At 37.8% G+C, this 22,971-nt stretch overlaps 1 protein-coding gene across 2 annotated transcripts; it reads right to left on the bottom strand.

Annotated features, from left to right (window-relative positions):
• Window positions 1-1,067: 1,067 nt before the first annotated feature.
• On the bottom strand, window positions 1,068-22,861 carry pla2g4ab (phospholipase A2, group IVAb (cytosolic, calcium-dependent)). 2 transcript variants are annotated; one of them, XM_004068009.5, is made up of 19 exons: window positions 22,577-22,861; window positions 21,287-21,398; window positions 20,029-20,110; window positions 19,752-19,900; window positions 19,289-19,402; window positions 18,358-18,395; window positions 17,728-17,872; window positions 15,556-15,692; window positions 14,991-15,213; window positions 14,763-14,877; window positions 13,068-13,205; window positions 12,882-12,977; window positions 10,826-10,891; window positions 8,823-8,953; window positions 8,631-8,739; window positions 7,614-7,798; window positions 7,330-7,519; window positions 6,429-6,586; window positions 1,068-3,201 (listed from the first exon to the last, which is right to left on the bottom strand). In XM_004068009.5, exons 2-19 carry the CDS (start codon window positions 21,302-21,304, stop codon window positions 3,067-3,069), a joined length of 2,229 nt encoding a protein of 742 aa, XP_004068057.1. In that variant the 5' UTR covers window positions 21,305-21,398; window positions 22,577-22,861; the 3' UTR covers window positions 1,068-3,066. The 2 variants fall into 2 exon arrangements, with proteins under 2 accessions (XP_004068057.1, XP_020558091.1); XM_020702432.3 differs by lacking the exon at window positions 22,577-22,861 and adding an exon at window positions 21,889-22,252.
• Between the last annotated feature and the right edge of the window lie 110 nt (window positions 22,862-22,971).

The following is a 22,971-nucleotide window of genomic DNA, read 5'->3' as shown; positions in this document are numbered from 1 at the left end:
CTAGGTTTTTGCTTCGTCATGATTTAGGTTCTTTTTTTGTTAGATTTATTGTTTAAAAAAAGTTTGCTTTTAAGCATTTGAGTCATCCTTTAGCCTCAATCCCTTTCAATTTGAATAGTTTGGAGGCAGACAGTAAAAAAGAAAAAAACAATTATTGATTGATTTATTCACAGCAGGCATTCAGAAACATATTTTCACATAGTAAGATTTAAAAAAGAAAACATTTTCTTTGAACATGAGCCTTGTACTTTTTTACCTACACATAGTGATTATGCTCTACCTGTATTACATTAGAACCCATACCTTTGTCTCTGTTTTGTGGAATCTTCCATCCAGTGCTACATAATCTAAATTATTGTATCACAATATCATATAAAAATGAAATGTTCTACCATAAATTGTCTGGTTATGTGGCTGACTAGCTTTGGCTGCCTTTTTCTTAACTCTTGTGGAACACAATGGAAGTCGAGACAAAGGTAGGAAAAACAGTCTTTATGTTTAATGTGTGTTAAACTTCAACATTTTATATGCTTTAATATATCTCAATAAAACATACAAGTCTTGAGTAAAAATTGATTTTGATTTCTTTAACACATTTTGAACATCCTTAACCCTTGTGCTATCCTAGGCACTTTACCTTTGGGAGTTGGGTCATCTAGACCCACTAGACAGTGCTCTGAACCTTTTTTCTTCATTGATTTGTGATCTTCACTGGTGTCCATGGATTACATGAAATCTTTCCACCTTTATCCACCTTTATCCACCTTTGTCATGGTAGGGAGAACACGTCAAAGTAAGGGTGGGGTCATCTAAGATAGCACAAGGGTTACAATAGTAACCTTCAATTCTTCCACCATAAATTTTATCTACTGTGAAATTAGATTTGTTTTAAGGGTCAAAACATTTTTTTCTTGCTGGAGTAACAAACTTAAGGTTAATCCTAAAACATAAAGGAAACAGAAGAAAAGGAAGCAGATACATGAGATAGTAACACCCCAGCTGCTGCGTTATTTCAGCAATAGTCGCACGGGTATCAAGTGTTTAAACAGAAAACATTACTCAACCAGTTAAATGTCTCCTTTTTTTATTTTAACATACACATTTACCTCATAACATTGCCAGTCATGACACGGCGAAAATCGCACAAGTATTTATGCGAACCTTTCAAATCCTATGAACTGACCTTCTATCTTGTTATACGTAAACAGTGTCAAAGATCATAGATGACATAAAATGCCCCTACATGTCTTGTTTTCTCAGTAAAATGCAAAATGACAAGTTAAAGTGTAACATAGTAACCCACAAAAGTTGACAATACAAAATTACCAATGCTTGTTTTGTTGCTATAAAACTCTATGATCTATTATCAGAATTACAATTTTGTTAAAATAAATGAATATCTACACAAAAGCCAGCAGTGCATATTAACAGTGTGAACGGCACTGTTTTCTTGATGATAACCTCAAGAGTTTAAACAAAAAAGAATGTTCTGAAAAACGATTAAATTGAGCTAGTGCAAAGGCAGCAAAATACATGAATCCATTAACCTGCTTTTACTATCATGACTTTAAAATTACGGTTTTTGGATAACTCTTGTACATAATTTGCTTTTTAATCGCTTGCATATCCAGACACGTCAAAGCTCTTCAACTCCTCGGGTAACTTTGATTCACCCGAGGGAAGAACAATTTACCAAACCCGCCACACGATTTCTTTGAAAAACATACAATTGAGGATAAAAAATGTCCTCACTCTAAAAAAGGAAAGAGAAATTTTTTAACAAAAAACGAAAGACTTTCTAAATATGAATCCCTGCAGCAGGTTTCAAAACTAGGAGATGAAATTTGAGTATAGAGCATACGCAAGCGAATCGGTGCCAAATTCCACCTCTGTGTGTGTGTGTGCAGTCCGCAGGCCCCTACAGGTGTAGGCGTAGTGTGTCAAATTCCTGACTTTTACCGCTTTAGGTGTAGGTGTAGTGTGTAAAATTCCACCGAATGTTGTCAAGGGCCACTCAACTTAGTTGTTCCATGTAAAACCACCCTGGTTTCAGAGTCTAAGATGGGGTTTGGACACAAAAAGTAGTAAATTGTGTCATTGTGGCACACTGAACCATCAGTCATCTTTATCCTGCTGCAAGAGGAAGCAGAATAGATAAGGCAGTTGCTATGGTATTGACTTTTGTTTTTCCAACATGGTGGATTTATTAGCAAGACACTCCCCAAAGGGAGTGCTTCCTGCATGTGGGTGGGCAAACAACGCAAAGATCATTGAGGTATAAGAGGCGGTGCAGTTGCTGTGTTTAGACGATGCCTTTACACCAAACATTGCGTGATCTATGTCAATGTTTCTGAACTTGAATACATAATTATGTATATATTGTGTTCTGGTAAATAATTATAATAAAAGCAACAACACATAAAACAAGTTATTTGCATGCTGCACAGTTCCACATAATATTGGCATGCAGGAACAGAAAAAGAAATGTCACAGTGAACTCACTGACCTAAAACCAACATTTACTGCAGATACATGCAAATGCCCCATCCTGAAGTGCAGTAAAGCATTTGTATGTATTCTGCAGATTGAATACAGTGAATATTTTTTTTCTGCAGCAGCAAAAAAGGAAAGTAACTGCGGTTTTGTGCTATCTATGAATTTATGAAAACAACAGAAATAAACATTTAGCCATTTGTGATAGCAGAGATAAGGGTCCAGTCCACACACGTCTATTAAGTAGCCTATTAATCAAAGTGTAATACAGCAGGAAAATCAGCATTAAGTTTTTGCAGTATGTAAAGTTTTTTTTAGCAGTCACACCTGCACATCTGAAACCAGATGAAAATGTAAAAACAAAATGCAATCTTATGTTTTTCTGACTGTAACTCTCTTATACTGAAGTTCAAATGTTGGATTATTATGTAAAATCTAGATTTGAATAAAATCATAAATTAAAATATACAAGGAAACAGCATCTTGCCAATGAACAAACAAATAAAGATATAGATGATATGACAAAATTCTTTCTCATTTCAAGTCTTAGCTCAAAGTTAATGTTTTTCATTCTCAAGATGATTCGAAGGCTGTGCTTCTTTTAGGAAACTTCTTTTTAGGAATCTCTTTAAGAGAAAAGGGATGTGAGAGGCTTGCAGGGTTTTCTTTCCGGGACACAATGCAATCTTTGATGGCTTCTTTGATGACCTGTAGAGAAAAAAGGTAAAAGAAATTCAAATTGAGTTAACACTGCGTGAATGTGAAATTATGTTAAACCCTGAAAATAAAATGAAAACTTGATATTAAACAATAAACTCAACTATGCAGACATTACCTGAAGAAGGCAGCGGAGTAAAGAAAAATATACCTGATTTCAGATTTGTCCCTTTAATATGTTTCAAGTTTTAATATAACAAAGAAAATTCAGGATAACGTTTTTTTTTTTTTTAAAAAGGGTTCAAACCTGCTTGTTCTCTGCAACACATTTTGAATGCCACACATTTTTTACAAAAGCAGGATTTAACATCCAGGGGACCCACATAAGGCAGTCCTCTGTGCCACTTATTGACTCAGACCTGGCAGCAAAGTCAACCGCAAAGGTATACAAAAAGATCTCCAAAAGCACCTTATGGTGCTGTCGTCTAAAGAAATTCAGAAAATGTGAAAAACAAAAACACTGAAATAACACTGACATGCCTTGAAGGGTTTTCAGGTCAGTTTTAAAGTTTTGGGACTGGAAGGGTGTCCAGGAGTGGTTGAATAACTGAAATGACTCAAAGAGTACAAAAACAACTAGGTAGTCAAGTCAAATTTAAAAATATATACATTTATAAAGACAAATGAGTGCCTCTCATTTAACTAGAAGAAGAAGAAACTGGACAGAGAGAGTGTGTAACGTGCTACAATTGGGGTGGAAGCCTTTTTCTGACCCCAGAATAGTCATACATGGTGGTGGTAGTATGATGATTGGCCCCTTAGCACCTGAATTTAGTTCCAGCTATGAAGAAAAAATGTACTTATATTTTTTCTTTTAAGTAGATGCTAAATTTATATATTTGCAACAACAGCCATTAACATGTTAAATCTTTGCACTTTGAGGACCTCCGAATTCTCTTATAATTTATGAAACTGAATGTTATTTTTAACCATCAGTTCACAACCTTAAGCACACTTTAAACAGGATAACATTTGGAATATTATTCCACACCAAGAGTGACAAATGCAAAAGCAAAGCCAAGACAACTTGACAGCACATTTTATACAACATTTATAGATCAAATCTTTAATGTTCTGTAGATGAATAACTTGATGATGCCAAATATTTACAACTACGGTAAATTAGTATACAGGGAAAAATGAAAGCTTGCTGACTCTGCCTAACCCTTGATGATCTTGTTTTAATTTGGTGCATTTCTATATGACCGAAACTCATTCAGGAACTTTTCTCATACTGTTATAGGACACATAGATAATAGGGGGGGCACCAGCTAGTTGGTACAACACAACACTGTGGTGCAACACCATGACATTCTTAAAAAGTAAAAATTATGCATCCACGGTAGCCATAAAATGAACACTACCTCTAATAAAACTGAGTTTGGAAAGAGTATTATTGCAAAATGTGCAACATAACGTGCACAATTTCTGTCAGTCTTTAGGTCTGATGCAACACTGAAGCCACAAGTGACCTTCTTTCCTGCATTTGCAATTTGTAAAAATGACTTTGCAGTTACCGAATGACTTTCTCTTTTGATGAACTAAAACTATTGCACTTCTCTTTGGAAATAATAATTTAAATAAGGTATATTTAAACTAAAGACAAAACCTTTGACAGCTGAACAGCCAATTTAAAAGATCAACTGTTACAGTCAATTTAGATTAATGTTTTGTTTTTGTAGTTGTGTTTTGTTTCTGGTTCTTAGTGTTTTATATTGTCATTCATTCATCTTCTACCGTTTATTCCCTTTCGGGGTCACGTGGCTGCCGGAGCCTATCCTGGCCACTTGTGGGCGAAGGCAGGGTGTTTTATTCCTGTTAATTGTTCAGCCAAGCTTTGCATGATTTATCACAGCAGCCTCAATTACTTACTCAGTCAGTAAAAGTTTATGGTTTTCATTTGATCTCAGCCCAGTCCTTGTTTGTTACTTTTTTTATTTTTTATTCCCAGTTTTTTAGTTCAGGCAGTCAAATTCTTGTTTATTAGCCATTTATTCCATTTTGCTTAATATATCAGTAAAGTTTCTGTGCGACTGAGGGTGCATTCGGACTGGGAAAATAATTTGGTCCAGTCTGAGTCCACTTAATTTGGTCCAAATCGAGTCCTGAACTGTGAGTTTGGTCTGTGTTATGGCGTAATTTTAAAGAGAATTTGGTTAAGGAACTACAAGGTAGCTTTTAGGATAACGTCACAGCAGGGCTGGGCACATGCCGCATAATGAGACACAGAAAAGCATGTGAGAAGTATTTTCACCAGTGTTAAAATAAACGTTCTAATGAGTAAACAGTTGGACCCTGCTTTGCATTTGTCTGAAGCTCATCCATGGCTTCATCAGAGAGCGGTTCCTGGTCCCAGACAAGGATCGACTTGGGTGTATTCAGACTGAAAATTTGTTCTGGATTATCGGGGGAAACAAACTCTGTTTATTTTAACCAAACCAAATGTGTTCAGTCTGAATACACCCTAAGTGACTTGCATTTTTCAAATTGCAGTCTGTCAAAACTTTCCACTGTAATGTGTTTTTTTGTGTTTACATGTCAAATTTTTAACACTGCATGAATTTGCCTCAACATGGGTTCAAATAGATTGACACAAGTAGGAGTGCCTTCCGGCAATTTTAAGTTCTTCAATTTTTTTGTTGAGTCGGCTGCTACAGGGAATTTCGCAACTACTGGTTTTCTTAGCAGGTCATAAAAACATCAAAATAACCTGCATAAGAAAAAAATGAATTGACAGATATACAATGTCTTCATTTGAAGCACGTTTTTTATGAGCTCACACCTACAAACTATTCTTTTACAGGTATTTTATATTATGTCTGAGGATTCACTTAAAAAGGAAGTGACTCATAAACGAAACTTTTTTTTTTTTTTTGACTCATAAACTAAACTCTAGGATGACCTCACATGGTGACACACCCCCAGCACTGCATCCACTTGCTTAGACTGTCCTTTGGGGACTGTAATTTTTAATGTTGTGCAATGCAACAAGCACAAAGCAAATTGTCCTGCTGACAGCTTTGAATGAACAAATAAGGTGTAGCTGCATTAATCAGTCGGTCCATGTAAGATGTTTGGATAGATCATCATATAATCAGCTGTTATCTTGAGTTTTACACACTGCAACAGTCTTCAGACATGCTACCATTGTGCAATATTTTGTTTCTTTGATTGCTAAAACTTTATCTTTGCCATTCTTGCAAAAGTGCCAAACTGACCTCAAGGTTGTTAAGGGTGTTGAACTCCATTAAGTCATGGAGTTGTGTGAATGCCTTGTTGGTGTACTGAAAATTAAAAGTGGAGTACGGCGTCTCAGGGTCGTCAAAAATGTCAAAGTCTGCCAGTTCCTTCTCCATCTCAGTTTCTCTGGGAACTCCTGCATGCAGAACACAGAACAGAAAACATATGTTTTTTTAAATTTCACCATTTCAGCTCACCTATTCCTTCACATTCTATAACCCCAAAACAGTTTCATACTTTCTCTGAAGATTTTTAGTCAATTATAATCGATGAAAAAGGTTTATTGCTCCCCAAAAACTCAGCTACCTTTTGATTTCTTTGCACATTAATAGAAAAAACATGAAGCCCCAGTCACAGGAAGAAGCAGCAGTTTAAAAAAAATACAGCTGCAAGCAATTACTGAAAGTGCTCTTTCCCTTCAGATGTTTTTGGGGTGATGTAGCTTCCATAAGCACACAGCAGAAGTGTTTGGACAGATGCCCTATAGACCATGTAGTGGAGAGTGAGTCACAGAATGGCTGTTGATGTATAGCAGGTTTATTAACCAAGCTCTCCCACTAGTGAAGATTCCAAGACCGACACGCTATTTCTGCAGGAACGAGATTTTACTCGAGAGGGTCATAAAACTGACCACAGCCCACTCTCAACTGACACGTCATTTCCCACAAAAACTCAGTGACCTTGAGAAGATGCTTATAATTCCAGAAGCTCATATGAAGCTGAAAGAAAAATAGAAAACACCATCCACTGCTGACTAATCATTACTGTGTTTGACGCATAACTTTAGGTAAGAGATTCTAATAATGATGTAACCTTTGCATTTTTTTCCCCATGGAGACTCAGGAAACACCTTTTCCCAAATAGAGCACACACACTTACCGGGTGCTTTGAACGTCCTGAAGTTGATGTTGACCAGGACAAAGTGGATGACGGTGGGACAGTTCTTTTCACCCTTCCTTGGTTTGAAGACGTAGCACTCCTTCAGGCCCTCACGGTCAAACACTTTGGGGTCAATCTTAGGGAATGGAAGCTTGTTCATTCTGGCCCACTTTTCTGCCAACAGCAGCTCCTGTAGAACAAAAAACAGAAAAGTAAAAAACGTTGCGATTTCTTTCAAAATTTTTTATCATTATTTCGTATGATAAAAACAGTTTGGATTGAACCTTAAATGGGGGGCTAGAGTCACTTGGTCGTGCAGAAAAGTCAAAAGAGATGATGAGGTCAACACCACGCTGCGGCCGCAGGATGAGAGGGTACGGGAGGTTGTATGTTAGGCCGCTGTCCACAATATGGATTTTCTTACTTTTCACATCAAGAGGCTCATAAATGCGATCAAATTCATCCGGATCTGAAAAAAGGACACAAAAATACAAATATTTGGGTTCAGTATTGGTGAAATTACACTAACATTCACATCTACTAAGCTCATTATGGCAATGGTTCCCATCTTGCCCACACATGTGTTGAAAACACTGAACCCCAAAATGCTGCTGGTGGTTATGGGTTGACGGCAGTATATTAGGCAGCAGAGCCGCCATCGGTGTGTGAATGTGTGTGGGTGAAGTGAGACTTTCTAAATACTATGAGACAACATTTTCAAATTCTGAAGTGAAACTATGACATATTTATGTAGGTATGTAATAAAACAAACCATTACACTTTCCCACAACTGGAATGATGTACGGATGGGAATTTTCTTCTTTTTTTTTTTTACTAAACACAACCAATCACTAGTAAAAGCTATTTCAGCCAACTTCACAGGTTGAAACTTAAGTCTATAGTTTCAAAGAAATGTAACTTATTCCCCTGCTACTCATTACAACAGTAATATGTCGGTCATGTAAGACAAAAAGACTGAAGATACCATCCTGATCAGTGGAATGCAGCTCACAATAAAACAGAAAGTAAAAAAGTATCTTAAAAAAATAATTTATTGACTTAAATTTGGCAAAATATTGTTAGTTGTTATTTTTAATAGTTCCAGGCCAAAACATTGCAGAGGATATTTATGGTTTCTTTAGTTACATACAAATGCAAAGAGAAAAGGGAAATACTACAATGAATTTTAAGTGATTCTGAGTAGCTCAATATCATAAAAAATGAACCAAATTATCATTTAATTTTATTGAAACTTTTGCAAAAAACAATGGACAGAGGGGCAAATCATTTATTCATCTTGCCTGTTACAGCATCCACCTCCTCCTCAGGTACTGAAGAGGGCATTACCCCAGTGACAGGAGAAAAGGGTACGCTTGTGTTCAGATTCAGGCCCAGCATGAAATTATGCACCTGCAGGAGAGGGTTTTCTAATAGTGACATTTGCAGCTTAAAGTTAGAATATAGACTGATTTATGTGCAGTTGTAAGACTTACCTTTCCAGCTCGTCCCTCCCTAGTGTTGAAGAGAACGGACTCACTGAAGAAGGACGTGAACGTCCTGTGAACCCAACTGGCCTGAGCAGTGCGGCTATACTCCTCCTCTGCCTCCTGGTTTTCCGTTCCACCTGAACACACACAAAGAAAGACTTGTCAAATTTTTACAAGGAATTTAATAAAATGGATGAGATTATTCAATACATTTAATTACATGATTCATCTTTATTTTCCATTTATGTTATTTACAGTTTATTGTTCTAGGGAAAACTTTTACAATTTATATCTTACAGCAATGGACATTAAAAATAATTTTTTTATATTCTGGAATTTCTTTATTAGGTCAAATAATCAATCAGTTTCTTTATATATTGCAATTAAAAACAACCTTTGTAAACCAAAAAGCTGTAAAAGCCAAAAACCGTAAAATAATGAAATCTATAAAACAAAACAGAATCACACTCCAGAATAATAAAAGTTAATAACTGTCAAAAATGTAAATATATGAAAGAGCCTATATCATTCAAAATCAACTTTTTGAGCTCTTAAGTGTATTCTTATGTTAATTCCTCACGAAAAACAACCCAAAAGTATATTGTACAGCATGTACAGTATATTCTGTTTCTCTCTCTTCTGTTAAAGCAAGTTTTGAGTCCCCTACTTTTGAATATTGCCTGAGGAACAACAGGCTGACTTCAATGATCTTGAGAGTTTTGGACCTGTATTAATAAAGAAATGTAGGCTGGTGCCATGCCAGAAATAAACAGGAATTCATTGGATGTAATGTGAAGACACTGTTTGTTTGTTTTCTAAAAGACAAGGTGCTTCTGCTTCACTTGCAGACGAAACAGCATGTCGTCAATAGCACAGATGATAAAAGCACAAATCACTCGCTTCCACTCCCAGAGAAAAGTACAGGTAGTCTATTTATTGGCCAAGAAGTCTCAAATGATAAAACCTACTATTATTGACTGAGCTTATCTGTTTATCCAACTGGAAATTATGATCTAAGATAACTCCAACTGCGTATTTTACAGTTGTAACCGTGCCTGCACATCTTTCTGACACTTTAGCAAAACCAGGACAGAGACTTGCAGAGACGAGTACATCTGCAAAGTCATCAATAACGAGCCAGATAAATCCAAATAAAACAGGTCCCAGAATGGAATTTGACTGATATTTCTGCCAGTGCATTCTGCGTTTAGAGGTAAAAGCATATAGACCTGTTTAGCTTTGCATAAAGCCAAACTACACACAAACAGAGCATTGTGGTGGTAGTGTTATGGCTCCAGCCAGCCTTGCTGGCTCTGAGTCATAACTGGAAAATAGTACGATTGATTTGTATTGAATAAAGAAAGGAAATCTCAGGACGTCAGTCTGGGACCCTTATCTTAAGAGATGATGGACCAAAGAATGATAACACCAGTGTGTCTTAAACAGAACAGACAAAGGATGATAAAAGGTCATGGGAACCATTAAAGACTTGTCTGTCTCTGTTGAAATGCTGTGTGAAAAGTTGAAAGCTAAGTTTGCATCTAGCATCCCCGAGATAATTATTCATTAGGGTGGAATGAATAACTGATGTGCAGAACCGATCAAATGTCAGAAGAAATGCCTCGTGACTATAGAGGCAAATCAAAACAACAGATGATCCAGAACTTTTCTGCTTTCTTTTGTATCCAGTTACACCCAAAAAAAATTAAAATAAAATAAAAAGACTCAAAAGGTTCTGGTAGCTGTTACTTAATTATTTAAAACCGTTACATAATTAAATATTTGGAGATGATTTAATGTCACTTTTTAAACACCAGCTTCCTCTTCCTCTCTGTAGGTAGAAATGTTCCCTCTAGATTTAAGCTGCAGACTTGTCTGCACTTTGAGTGATAGTCTGATTAAAGCAGCTGCTTTAACAAGTTTAAAACCTCCATTATATATCCGAAAAGAAAAAGACTGTTCTGCACCAAAAGCAGCGACTTATGAAAGTAAAATGAATTGTAGCTCACCTTTGCGAGGCTCGTCATCGTTGTCCAGGCTATCTTCTCCGACTATGTGCTGTGGTTTGATCTGCTCTGTAAAATAGAATGTCACTCTTCACTAACAGTGTCGTCAAAAACGGTGTGTTGTTGAGAAAAAAATTTACAACCACTGCGAGAGTGAAAAAGCACAACATGACACCCACTGGGGCAATTACGCATCAAACTACTTCAGTTCCAAAATTTCCTTTATGCGTATCTACATGAAAGCAAAAACATAGGTGAAATGTTTTTCTTCATAGCTGGAAAATAATTTAGCTACGGTAAAGATTATTCAGATCAGTGTTGTCACATTCTAAAAATCTGGCTTTATAAAAGGGAAAATGAAACATTTTCTTTAAAATACCTAGAGATGTTGTTTATCAGCGATAAATTTTTAGAGTTTATTAAGGTTGTTGTCATGGTTTGGGTTTTTTTGTATTGATTTTTGCTTTCCGTCTTGTTTCTGTCATGTTTGAGTTCTGTTTCCTGTTTTATTTTGAAAGGTTTACTTTTATGTCATGGTTTTAAGTTTTACTTCCCTGGTTCCAATCTCTCCTGATCGTTGTCACCTGTGTCTTGTCAGTCCTGTCTGCATATAAGTCTTTTCTCTGCCTTCCTCTTGTGCCTGTCCATTACCGTCTCTTCCCTGACCGTCTTCTGCCTTGTGTTCATGTTTTACCACAGTGAGTTTTGTTTAGGTTTCCCTGCTCTGCAGCGCTTTTTGTTTGAGAATAAACCCCTTGCCCTAGCACTGTGTGCCTCCCGTCTCTGCATTTTGGGTCCTTCACACTCATCAGCCCTCCCTACCTGACAGTTGTTCACCTTTCGACATATCCCTTCAGGGGTCACCACAGCAAATCAGCTTCCACTGATTCACACAGGTGGTTTGGCAGAGATTTTTATGCCGGATGATACAACCCTGTATTTTATCTGGTCTGGAGAACAACACAGAGGGCCCCTTGTGGCTACATATTTAAGGAGTAGCACGAAGGATCTTGCCTAAGCACCCACATTGGATAAAGCTCATTGCGCCCCCTTGGAAACGAATCCTGGTTTTCCATCCGCTAGTCCTACATGCAGCCATCTGATCCATCCATCCGCCTAAGAGCTTGTTAAGCTGTTTGGCATTAAATACCTGCCTCTACATATATGGTCACTGTTGCCACTTATGGTGTCAAAGCGTAATTTTCTTCTGGAAAACAGAATATGATTACAAAGTAATATTCTCTAGTGGCTAATCTTGTTCCAGGACAATCTTTTCCTTACATTTCAGAAGTTCTCGATCATGCCAAGTATCAAAACTACACCTGAATGACACTTGAATTTAGAAAAGCGAAAAATTGAACTTTTTCCCACGACAGCCTGGCCCTTCTTTCAGCTGGGAGGAGAAATTCTTTGCTCTTTTGTTGAACCATCTTACCACTAAATGGCATCGGATTGTGTAAAAGGTCACCACACACAAAAGTATTCACCCAAAACAAACATCTGATGAGTTGTCAGGAAGCAGTTACGTTTTCACTACACATGCTATCTTAAAGATTGAGTAAACGGTGTGATATATTTAGGTTGGCTGACTTTGAAGGTGTGAAGAATTAGTCAAGGCGTGTGTGAGTCATTTAACGCTAGCAAAAGACAAAAAGCCAGACAAGACTTTAAAATACAATACTCAGAATGGCTTCATGTCTGTTTCAGCAGCCTTTCAGCCCATGGAAGTTTTGAGATGTTAGATTTACCAACAGAAAAGCCTAAATAAACATATCATACTCATGAATAATAAGGCAGACTCCACGTTTCTTTAATAGCACTAGGTCCCATAACTTCAAAACTACAGCTTCACACAAAGGACTGCATGAAAACGATTTGTGTGAGCACCTGAACATAACTCTTAAGTCTAACTCTGACATCCAAGCAGTCTTCTGTTTGCACCATCTGTGTGTATTAATTAAATAGAGGCTGCAACGGAAGAGCTAAAAATAAAACATGACCACAGTTTTTCATGGAAAAATAATGCAAGTCAGTGGGGTAAAAGTCACTGAATGGTTACCTAACTCCTCCTCCATGGTGCTGCCACCACTTCCACCTGTGTCCTTGACTCCCAGCACTCTGTTGAACAGAATGGAGAAGGCGCTTCCCCAAACACCTGGTTCACCAAAGAGACACGTCTGTCAGCGTGGTGCTTGTTAATAATAATAATAATAGAAAAAAATAATGGAAAAAAACTCATTTGTACCCATCAGAAAATGCAGAGGGTTCTCTTCATACTTCTTCACCACAGTTCCCATGAAGAACTTGCTTCCAAACAAGTCGGGCGTCATGAAGGTGCCATATTTTGCCATCCCAATTTCATACGGACTGAACTCGACCCAATCTAAAATTGGAAATTTCAAGAATGTATTAATATTATATTCATAAAGCATTGATGAAACAACCATTAGTTGAAGGTTTATCAGGAGATCTTTTGGGAGACAGGTTTGCAAGCTGTGTGATAATCTAATGAGCACAAATGCACACAGCACATATATTCCATTTTTTTTTGTTAATAATTTTATATATTTCGAGTTTAAACTCTTAGAAGGTGTTCCTCTAAAATTTATTTTTGGTGTGTTATTTTTAAGAAGTGAGTCTAATGTTTTAACGACATAAAAGTATAAATCATGTCAGAGCTGCTATGGTGGAGTTTTTACATTACACCCAAACAGACTCTTATGCCTTGCATGAAAAACAGTTAATCCAGAACATAATTTTTAAACCATTTCGCATCTTTTTGAATGCATAGAATTTTAGATTTGTCAAAATCTATGCATGGTGGCATGTTCATGGTTGGAAGTCGTTGACAAATGATTGCAACTACAGAGTGATGTATGTGGTAACCAGGGAGGAAGCTGTAATATGAAACTGATGTTCATTGCGGTTGCTTGAAAGGCATCTATAATGCCTTTGTGTGAACTCAAACCAGTTTAGCCATTCATTTTTTTGAATTCTGTTTCCATTTTTAAAACCTGACTGGGTGCCCTTTGTGCTAAGTAAAGCAGCGGTGTGTGAAAATTCCAAGAGATTAACATTTTCATTCGCAAAACTGTCTCCCACATTAGCAACTAAAATCAATTGTTACGTACAGTTCTGTTATCTTATGTAAGGTTCTCTTCAAATGTTTATAATTTCTAATTATAATAAAATTCAAACAATATGTATCTGTTACCTTTTGATTTAATGTCTCGTTCTTTCACTCATCATTTTTTAAAGTCTTACAAATATTTGGCTCCCTTTAGGCCTTATATGACAGTTTTGGTGAATTTTTGTGTAAACAATGAAATGTGTAATTCTGTGTTGAGGATATACAGTTTTGAAACTGATATATTTTGCTTGCATTTGTCTGCTCATTGTTCCTTTAGATATTGTGTTATCAGGTAGTTGATAATACTGTCATCCCTGCTCCTGAGCTTTAAGAATGTCTGTGTCCTTTCCTGGACTCATTTTAAATACAATTATTCTTTTTAAAAGAAGAAAAGAGAATAATTTTCTATTAGGTTAGAATTTGTCAAGCATACAATTCTGTTGTATCTGGATTGATAACTTAAAAAAAATTCTTTTTAGCAGGATTGGATTTATTATTAATAGTAAATGTGCTGATAGCATCAAATTTATTTACAATAATCTATACAATTTCCTTTTTTGTAGATAGGGTAGACTAAAGAGCCGTGAGAAAATGTTAAGGCCACATCAAAATGAAGAAGTGCTGCACTTCATCAGCCTAACCAACACAGTTTCATGCCACATCCTCTGTTGGGCCCAAAGACTTTACATGTCGCCATGCTTGTTAGGCTATATTTAGCTACTCAATGAGTACACAAATTTGTTCTGAAAAGGACATATCCTGTTTACAGTATGCAACAGACATGAACACTATCCCAAGTTAAGAACTCACCTGCAAACATCAGTTCAGAAACGTCTGGCTTGACGTGCAGACATGTGAAGAGAGGAAGAGGATTCTGGGCCTGGTTTATTCTTTGCTGTATATTACTCAGCTTGATGTGCATCCTCTGGCATGAGAAAACAAAAAAACTCTTATGTCCATTTTAGAAGTAATAAATGTATGGAGATCAAATTGGAGTAAGAACTTTAACAATAACGTTTTCTATTAGGAGGTTCCTACCGAGGGTACGAGTGTTTCCCCGATGAGCATACCGAATATATCGGTAAAAGTAACAGGCTGCCCCGAGGCCTTTTTGGTCCAAAGGGCCTGTATATAGTTGGTGATGTGCTGCGGCATCAGCAGCCTTAGTGGATTACTACTAACTCTGTTCATTAACTCATTGTTGATGTCCTTCGGTCCCTTGTTAGGAAAGTCCGGGTGGGAGTAAAGAGCTGACATGTACCTGCAGGGATGAAATGGACAGAAAAGTTTGAATTTATTGTTGCTAAAATCTCAATGCACAAAAATGGGTAAACAATTTAAGTTTATATTCTGAAACTGTTATAAAAGAGTGAAAATAGTTGTCAAAAGAAACATGAAAGACTGAAAAAAAGCCAGGAGGTACTTGCTTGATGACAGCTTGGAACACTATCAGCAAACAAAGATTAGAAAGTTGCCAGAGCAATGAAGGGCAACACTAGAAGAGAGTCACAAAGATGCATTGCCGTGACAAAGATCGAGAAAATAAAGGATTATTAAAAAGCGTTTTTTATTTTAGAAAAAAAGGGCGATAATAAAACTCAACCAAGTGGATCCAGAGAGCCCGGCGACATATGTGGCACAATCTAAAACTCCAGACTCGAACAGGGCCTTCATGACACCCGAGAAGCCGACCATGGCTCTGAAGCCCCCACCTGACCCTGCTATAGCTATTACAGGCACCTATAAAAAAACACAAACATATTAAGCAGCAGAAAGAAATTTTCTAAAACACACCATTTCACCTGATTACTCCAGCCAATACCACATCTGCCTTTTTGTAGTCTGAGTAATTTTCCTTCCTGTGTGCCATTCACTAACTTGCGTCTTCAAATACTTTGTCTATTTCATAACTCCTTATTGCGCAACAGCTGCTTCGTCTTAGCAGTACGTGCTTATCTTTTGATCAGTTGTGAATATTTCCATGTACCTCCCAAAACGGGATGTAGAAGTGGTTTTCTCAGAGGTAGGCAGCAGACGAATGTCTCACTACTCTGCAATTTCCCAGTACATTTGATCCAGAGCGGGCTGGACTGAAAACTACGAAAGCCCAAGAATGTCTGACCAAAAATCAGGCTTATGGGAAAAGCAGCTCAACTAAGGGAACAAGAGAGGGGTTTGGAACCTTTGACACCGTGAAAACCAAATAAATGTTTTACTCTGAGAGTCTAACAACAAATCCCAAAGCTGTTAGCTGTTTCTGTTTAGAATTTTTGTTCCATCTGAAAATGAAAGCAAAGGTTTGAAGAGCTGCAGCTTGCATTAACATGCACAATGCAATTTTCAGATTTAATGTGGCAGTTGAAAGCGGTGCCTATAAGAGTTGGGGGTCCAAACCAAGACTTCCCAGTAAGTACGTTTTATTAATAAAGCGCTTTTTCCCAGATATCACAAAGCACTGAACAATAAAACACAATACAATACGGTACAATAAAAACACAGAAACAATCAATTAAATATTATGTAAAACAAAACTAAATAGAAGAAAATAAACATAGATTAGAAATAACAATGAAACCAGTCAGCTAAAAGCATTTTTAAATAAAAGTGTCAGTGTCAGTTGACTTTTAAAAGAATCGACAGAGACAGCCACACGAAGGGACAGAGGGTGGGCATTCCAGAGTCTGGGGGTTATTGCCTGCAAAGACCGGTCACCTCTGTTTTGTTTTTTTTACCAGTTGTATTAAATGTCAAATATCTTTGTGAGGTTCAAGTTACAAAAACAGAACACCATCTTTTAGGAAGGAAAAACCAAGATACAGCCAGATCCATGACAGAAAATTTTGATTTCAACTACAAGAAGTACTTCATGGACTATAACAGAGTTTGACTCAGCATTCAGGGAGAGTTCACTGTTATATTTGACTTTCTGAGAGAAATTTAAATGATAATATACTTATAAGTGAGCATAAACAAAAATCTAACAGAATAAGAGAGAGTGTTTGTCAAATACTGAGAGCCTGAGACACAGCTTGAGCTTGGTTCCAGGTTCTCTAAAATCAGTTCTGATTAATTCCTCCATCTATTTTCAGAACCGGCTCAATCCCTTTGAGGGTCATTGGGTTGCTGGAACCAACCCAGCTACTTTTGGGCGAAGGCTGGGTTCAACCTGGACAGGTTGCCAGTCTATTGCAGGGCCACACACTCAAGCTACGGACACACCAAACATGTGACGGCCATTCAAGAATGTATTGAACACGCTAAATGTAAATTCTTGATTTGGCTAATGGTGTTCCCACTGGACACACACAGGGAGAGGCTTTTTCTTATTTTTCTTTTGCTACTGTTTACTCGTAGCCTAAACAGTAGAAATAGAGGAATACCGTCCATGTGTCACTACCAAATCTGAATCCCTGATTGGTCAAAATTCCAGATGGTTTAACTTTCAACAAGTGTTCAGCAGCCATATATTTTGCAAGGAGGCCAGAATAAACACAGGCATGCACAAGGAGAACATGCAAACACCACACAGAATGGCCTAACTGGTATTTGAACAAGGGTCTTCTCACTGTGAGGTAAGAGTGATAATCTCTATGTCACCATGATCAGTCTAAATATCTACAAAGTTAGACAAAGTTTACATCAAGACACAGAGTGTTGGAGCTTTGACACAGAGTGTTTTGATGACTAAACTATTGATCATATACAAGTTCATTCCCAACAAGTGTGTGCGTGCATGCGTGCGTGCGTGCGTGTGTGCGTGTGTCTGCGTGCTCACCTCTTCTGGGGAACTGGGAAGGAAGCGGGGCTTCTCCATGTCTAGCAGCTTTTTGATGCCTAGCATCACTCTTTCTCTACGGGTTTGTCTGAACTCCTTCTCTTTATCACAGAGAGCATGGCTGAACCTTAAATCCAGGTTCGTACTGCAGATACAAAAGAAAGAAATTCTGTTTTTGATAAGCCTCAGACACACAAACTGTGTTAAAATGCAATTTCTCAGGCTGCAGCACTGATGCCAAGTTTTATATCAGTTTTATATCTGCTTTTAAAAGGGCTTCTGGAAAATACGCATCCACAGAGAAACTGTCAAAACGAGATATGTTAAGCCTATATCTCACCTACTTGTAATAACGAACATTACAAGCTTTTCCAGAATCTCCTTTTGATATGTGTTAACAGAAAGGAAACTGTCTTTCAAATGCATATTAGAATCCTCAAGTACTGTCTTGACATTGAATCTGTGGTAGGCTATGCTTAACTAACACTTCAGTAGTTACTTCTCTAAATCTGCCACATTTGAGCAAAATCTGCAGTGCCTTTCCTACAGGGGCTTTCAAAAGCAAACAGGAAATGGAACTGGCAGTTATTGAATAAGAATGAAACTATGTCAAGTTGAGATAGCACATACCAGATCTCCAGTGACAGGTTAAGGTATACTTTGGTTGCCTTTGAATGAAAGAGACATAAAAATTATTTGTCAATCTTGCCAGAGTTACCTTTTTTCCCAACATTAAAATAATTAAGAAACTCTATTACAAAAAATTTTTTTTTCAAATTCAACATTTTAAAGTCCCACTCCGATCACTTTTTGATTTTATTTAAAAGCGTTCCCAGTGGTCTTTTAATTGTGGTTATTTGTTTTTTTAGCCATAATTTAAAAAAAACTGTGTTGTTTTCTAGGACACAGTTTCTGCAGAGCAGCAGGAGGAATTAGAAATTTGCCTCTGAATCGTGGGAGGGACTATTGGAGAGGAGTAAGCCGCCCGTTCCCGTCATAAATCTGTTTACAGTCTCTCCTGTTAGCTCACAACCCCGACTTAACATTGCCGGTGCAACAAATTTGGCAAGAAATATCGTAACTATCTAGCAGTACAGTTTTGATCCAGATGCCAGCTCAGATGAGGAAAACAAAGACGGATCTACTCGTCTACAAGTGAATGCATCCGAACAGAACAAAGCAGGGAGCTTCTATGTCATACCTACAAGCTTTTACCAATGGCAATTTTCTTCTGCTCCTCATTCACAATGGTTTGAATAAAGAAATACTCAAAAATGACATTTTAAGCTGAATTTTCTTTATTTATGTTCTCCATTATTGGAAAAATACCACAAGAACATGTTAAAAACACCAACAACCCCATTTTAATGGGAGTGGGCCTTTAAGAGGAATTGGATATGAAGGTGTCAGATGTTCATTTACTTGTAAACCATCTTTCTCTAATTCCTTAAAGCTGTGACGGGGAGCTTTGCAGGAATTAAAAGCCGGTTACTACAAATTTTATTGACACTTTCTTTCGTAACAACTTTACTGGGTGCTGATTACACAAATTCTGCCTTACTTTGCCAATAAGGAACGTTTCCATCTTTGTCTGGCCCACTTCAAACTTTGAGATGTCAAAGGACGCTGTCCCGAGGGTCTCATCCATCACGTAATTTGCATCCATTAATGTTAACTGATAAAAGAAAACATCAGCTCTTTTTGGTATCATAAAGTTTTCCAGCAACACAATACATATGGCATAGCATTAAAGGACTAATGTTTTGAACAGTCATTAATTCTTTCTTCAAGTTAAAATAGGTGTGCTTTGTTTTAGCTTTTCCTTGCATGACTCTATAAACAACATGTGTCATTCTGCTCCTACTTTCCACTAATGATACAGGCATATTGCTCAATATTGGTCAAAAATGGTGCTAAGTAACAGTTTGAAAACAAGAAGACTGCTTATATGGATTTATGCAAGATTGCATTACCACCTGCATTAATGTACTGGATCAGATTGGATTGTAAAATGCATGTCTTACCTCCAAGACATTTTGCTGGTTGGGATCCAAAATGAAATGAAATGTCTCATTCCACTTTGGATTGATGTCATTGTCGATATGCTTGGTCCTTTTCCTGCTTTCCGGGGCTGTTGGGATGAACAGCTCCACATATGGATCTGGGGTATCCACTATATACAAACAGAACACATGCTGATTTTTCTCCCTCTTTTTTTGCATGGTTTTAAATGTTTTTAGTCCAAAAAATGCATGCATAGTATTCCACACAATTACACCAAATATTTGAGCTAAAACTTACACAGATCACCCAGCGCTCCTTTGGTGACGTTCTCAGCTCGGACCACTGTCACAGTGAATTTGTGTGAGAACTGTTGTTCCACCTGTGCACAACATCACTCAGTTCAGTTGGGTTTTACCCCTTGTAAATCAAAGAAACCTCAATAAAAACTATACTGGACTACATTACAACCTCCTTTCAATTAAATTAAACTAATTTGTACAAGAGCTCTGTTTTGACTCAACTATAAAAAAGATCATGTTCCATTTACTCTGGAAGACAACATATGGCACTCCTAAAAGGAAATTCAATTCAGCCTTGTCCAAACTGGGCCAATCCTGACAGTTTATTTAGTATGGAGCACGTCTGATACAACAAGACTGTACAAGAGGAAGAAGTAGTAATCATATTTTGGTGGCAGGTCTTGTCATCAGTCTGGGATCATCCAATTGATTGGGTCTTGTGAAATTTTACACAGAACTGAGACTTTCTTGCCACCCAATTCAATCATTTTTATGTTAACGCATTATTTCAAATGTTATGAATTGAAGTAGTAGTGTTTCCTTATATTTAAACCTGCATGTTTAATTAAAAAACAAAATACATTTAATGTTATGCTTTGACGGGTGTTTGTAACTTCTTCTTTCCCAATGCTTGAACATGGTAAATGGCGTATACTTATATACAAGGCCCAAAGCGCTTTACAGTCACAGACCCATTCACCCAGTCACACACATTTACACACTGGTGACGGCTCTGCTGCTGAACACTGGTGCCAACCTCCTACCAGAGGCAAGGTGGGGTTCAGCGTCTTTGACACAGCAAGGACACATTGACTCATGGGCGTGCAAGGCGGGAATCGAACCTGCAATAATATGATCATGGGTCGACCGCCCTACCGCTGCACCAAGGCTGCCCTGGCCCCCACTGCCGCCCCCGCCCCATCACAGCGGAAGTCTTGTTTATTGCGTCAGTGGTATTTATCTAACTCCACAAGGTTTCAGATAACCAAGAACTGTGAAACTAATTGAAATGGAGCAAAGAATGCAATGTGAATGTGAAAATTGAACAAGTAATCTCACATATGAGTTTTAGAACAGCTATCCATCAGCCACTGCTGTAATGAACCTTGTTGCTGTCAAACCATAGCAACTTTAGTCCTTTTTTTCAATCCTCAGCTCACTCCACCGTGTTCTTATCAAACAACTGATTTGCTTTTTGTTGCAACAACTTTAACTATTTACACAAAGTTAAATTCCTGCATTTATAGGGTACTTACAATTATGTTGGAAGCCATTGTATTGTTGGGTAAATATATCTCACGAAACCCTTCAATGAGATGGGCTCTTGAACTCAGGGGATCATCTGTCACTTGAACGATGCATGAAAAACTGGAAGGAGACATGCAAATGAGAATTGAACAGTTCTGCCTGGCCTGTCGACCTCAGAGAGCACATTTTTACACGGAGGTGCAGTCACTACATTAAGGAAAACTTTCCTGAAAGAAAAAACAAACATTTAATTGGGTCTCTATTGAGATATCAGTACAGCATTTTAGAAACAGGAAGTGTGTTTAGCTTCATGCGGGTGATAAGAAGGAAATGTTTATCTAAGTGCGTGTGTATTGCATGCATTACATTCCGTTTCAGAGAGGTGTGTCTATGCTGTGCGTAAAAAGGCTAATTGTAGTAGGATTAATTATCTTTCTTTGCAATGGAGGAAAACATAAATTTGCATGATGCGTCGTAGCTGACTCTCCTCTAAATTCGCCAGAGCGTGTGATTACAGCGCGCACAGAGAGGCACGTAGAGCGTCTGCGCGTTCACAGCAGCGATCACGTAGTTGGCGGCAGAGGTCCAACTTTTAGAAGTGCCAGCTCACCCTGGTTCTGGGAGCAGCGGCACACAATGAGGGGGGCGCCAAGCTCTGTGCGTTTGCCAAAGCAATTTGGAGCACGCCGCGCAGAATTTTCATAGGAGAGAGAAAGGCGCCGACTCCTGCGAGCTGGTCTGATGATGCAAAGCAGTGACGCCTGGAACAAAGCGCACAGTGAAGCCTGCTCAGGTGGAGCTGCAGCACTCCTACCTGAGACGGTCGAGTGAAAAACCAGCTCGGACTACTAGCTCTTTGAATCACAAAAACATTTCCCATGAATTCAGACTGTTGTGCATTTAAGAATAGTAACCGCTTTTTCCGGATTACTAGTCTTACGCACGAATCGGCACCGCGCCAGCAGGTTTCGCCCGAATATAGATGAACAGTCAGTTTTGACTGCAGAAAAATAGAACATTTTGTGCTAAACAGTCTAACAAAATATCCAGAAGCAATAATAAACTGACAAAACTTTAGTAATTCTTCATGAATGCCTGTTTTATTTTGTTCACAGAACTTGAAAATATCAGGCTACTAGTGACGAGTACGAATTAAAGCGACAACTTCAAATCGTTAATTTCCTTTTTTTAAGGGGGGGTCACGTATATAAGTGTCAATTTTCACACAGTTGTAAAGCTTTATCTATCAACAAACAACAACATTCTGTGTTAAGACAAACAATGAAAAGACAACATACCTTTCACAGGCAGTTTTCAACTCACAAATCCAGTTGAATGAGACATTTTCGACCGAACAAGTTCAAGAGATCAGTAGTATCGAATGGACGTCCTTTTGGTCACGTAACGATCAAATTTGCATCAACGGTGGTGGCAGCTACAAGTATTACAAAAACAAAAATTGATATTTTGCAAGAAAATTGTGGACACCACCAAAAAGTCGGGAACGGCGCTGCAGGACAGACTGCTGGCAACGATCGCCTGCCCTCAACTCCAAATGCGCACGAGGGGCCACTTCCACACGTGGGCGTCGTTTGTCTCTTTTCTTAAATGAAGGTTTCCTTTCTTCTTTTTTCGATTCCATTTTATTAGAATAACTTTATAAATCTTTTAGGCATGTCTTTAGCCAGGGGAT

The sequence above is a fragment of the Oryzias latipes genome, chromosome 4, assembly GCF_053564925.1.
Source record: "Oryzias latipes strain Hd-rR chromosome 4, Olatipes_Hd-rR_3.1".
Taxonomy (NCBI): domain Eukaryota; kingdom Metazoa; phylum Chordata; class Actinopteri; order Beloniformes; family Adrianichthyidae; genus Oryzias; species Oryzias latipes.
This window is presented reverse-complemented; position numbering and strand designations above follow the sequence as displayed.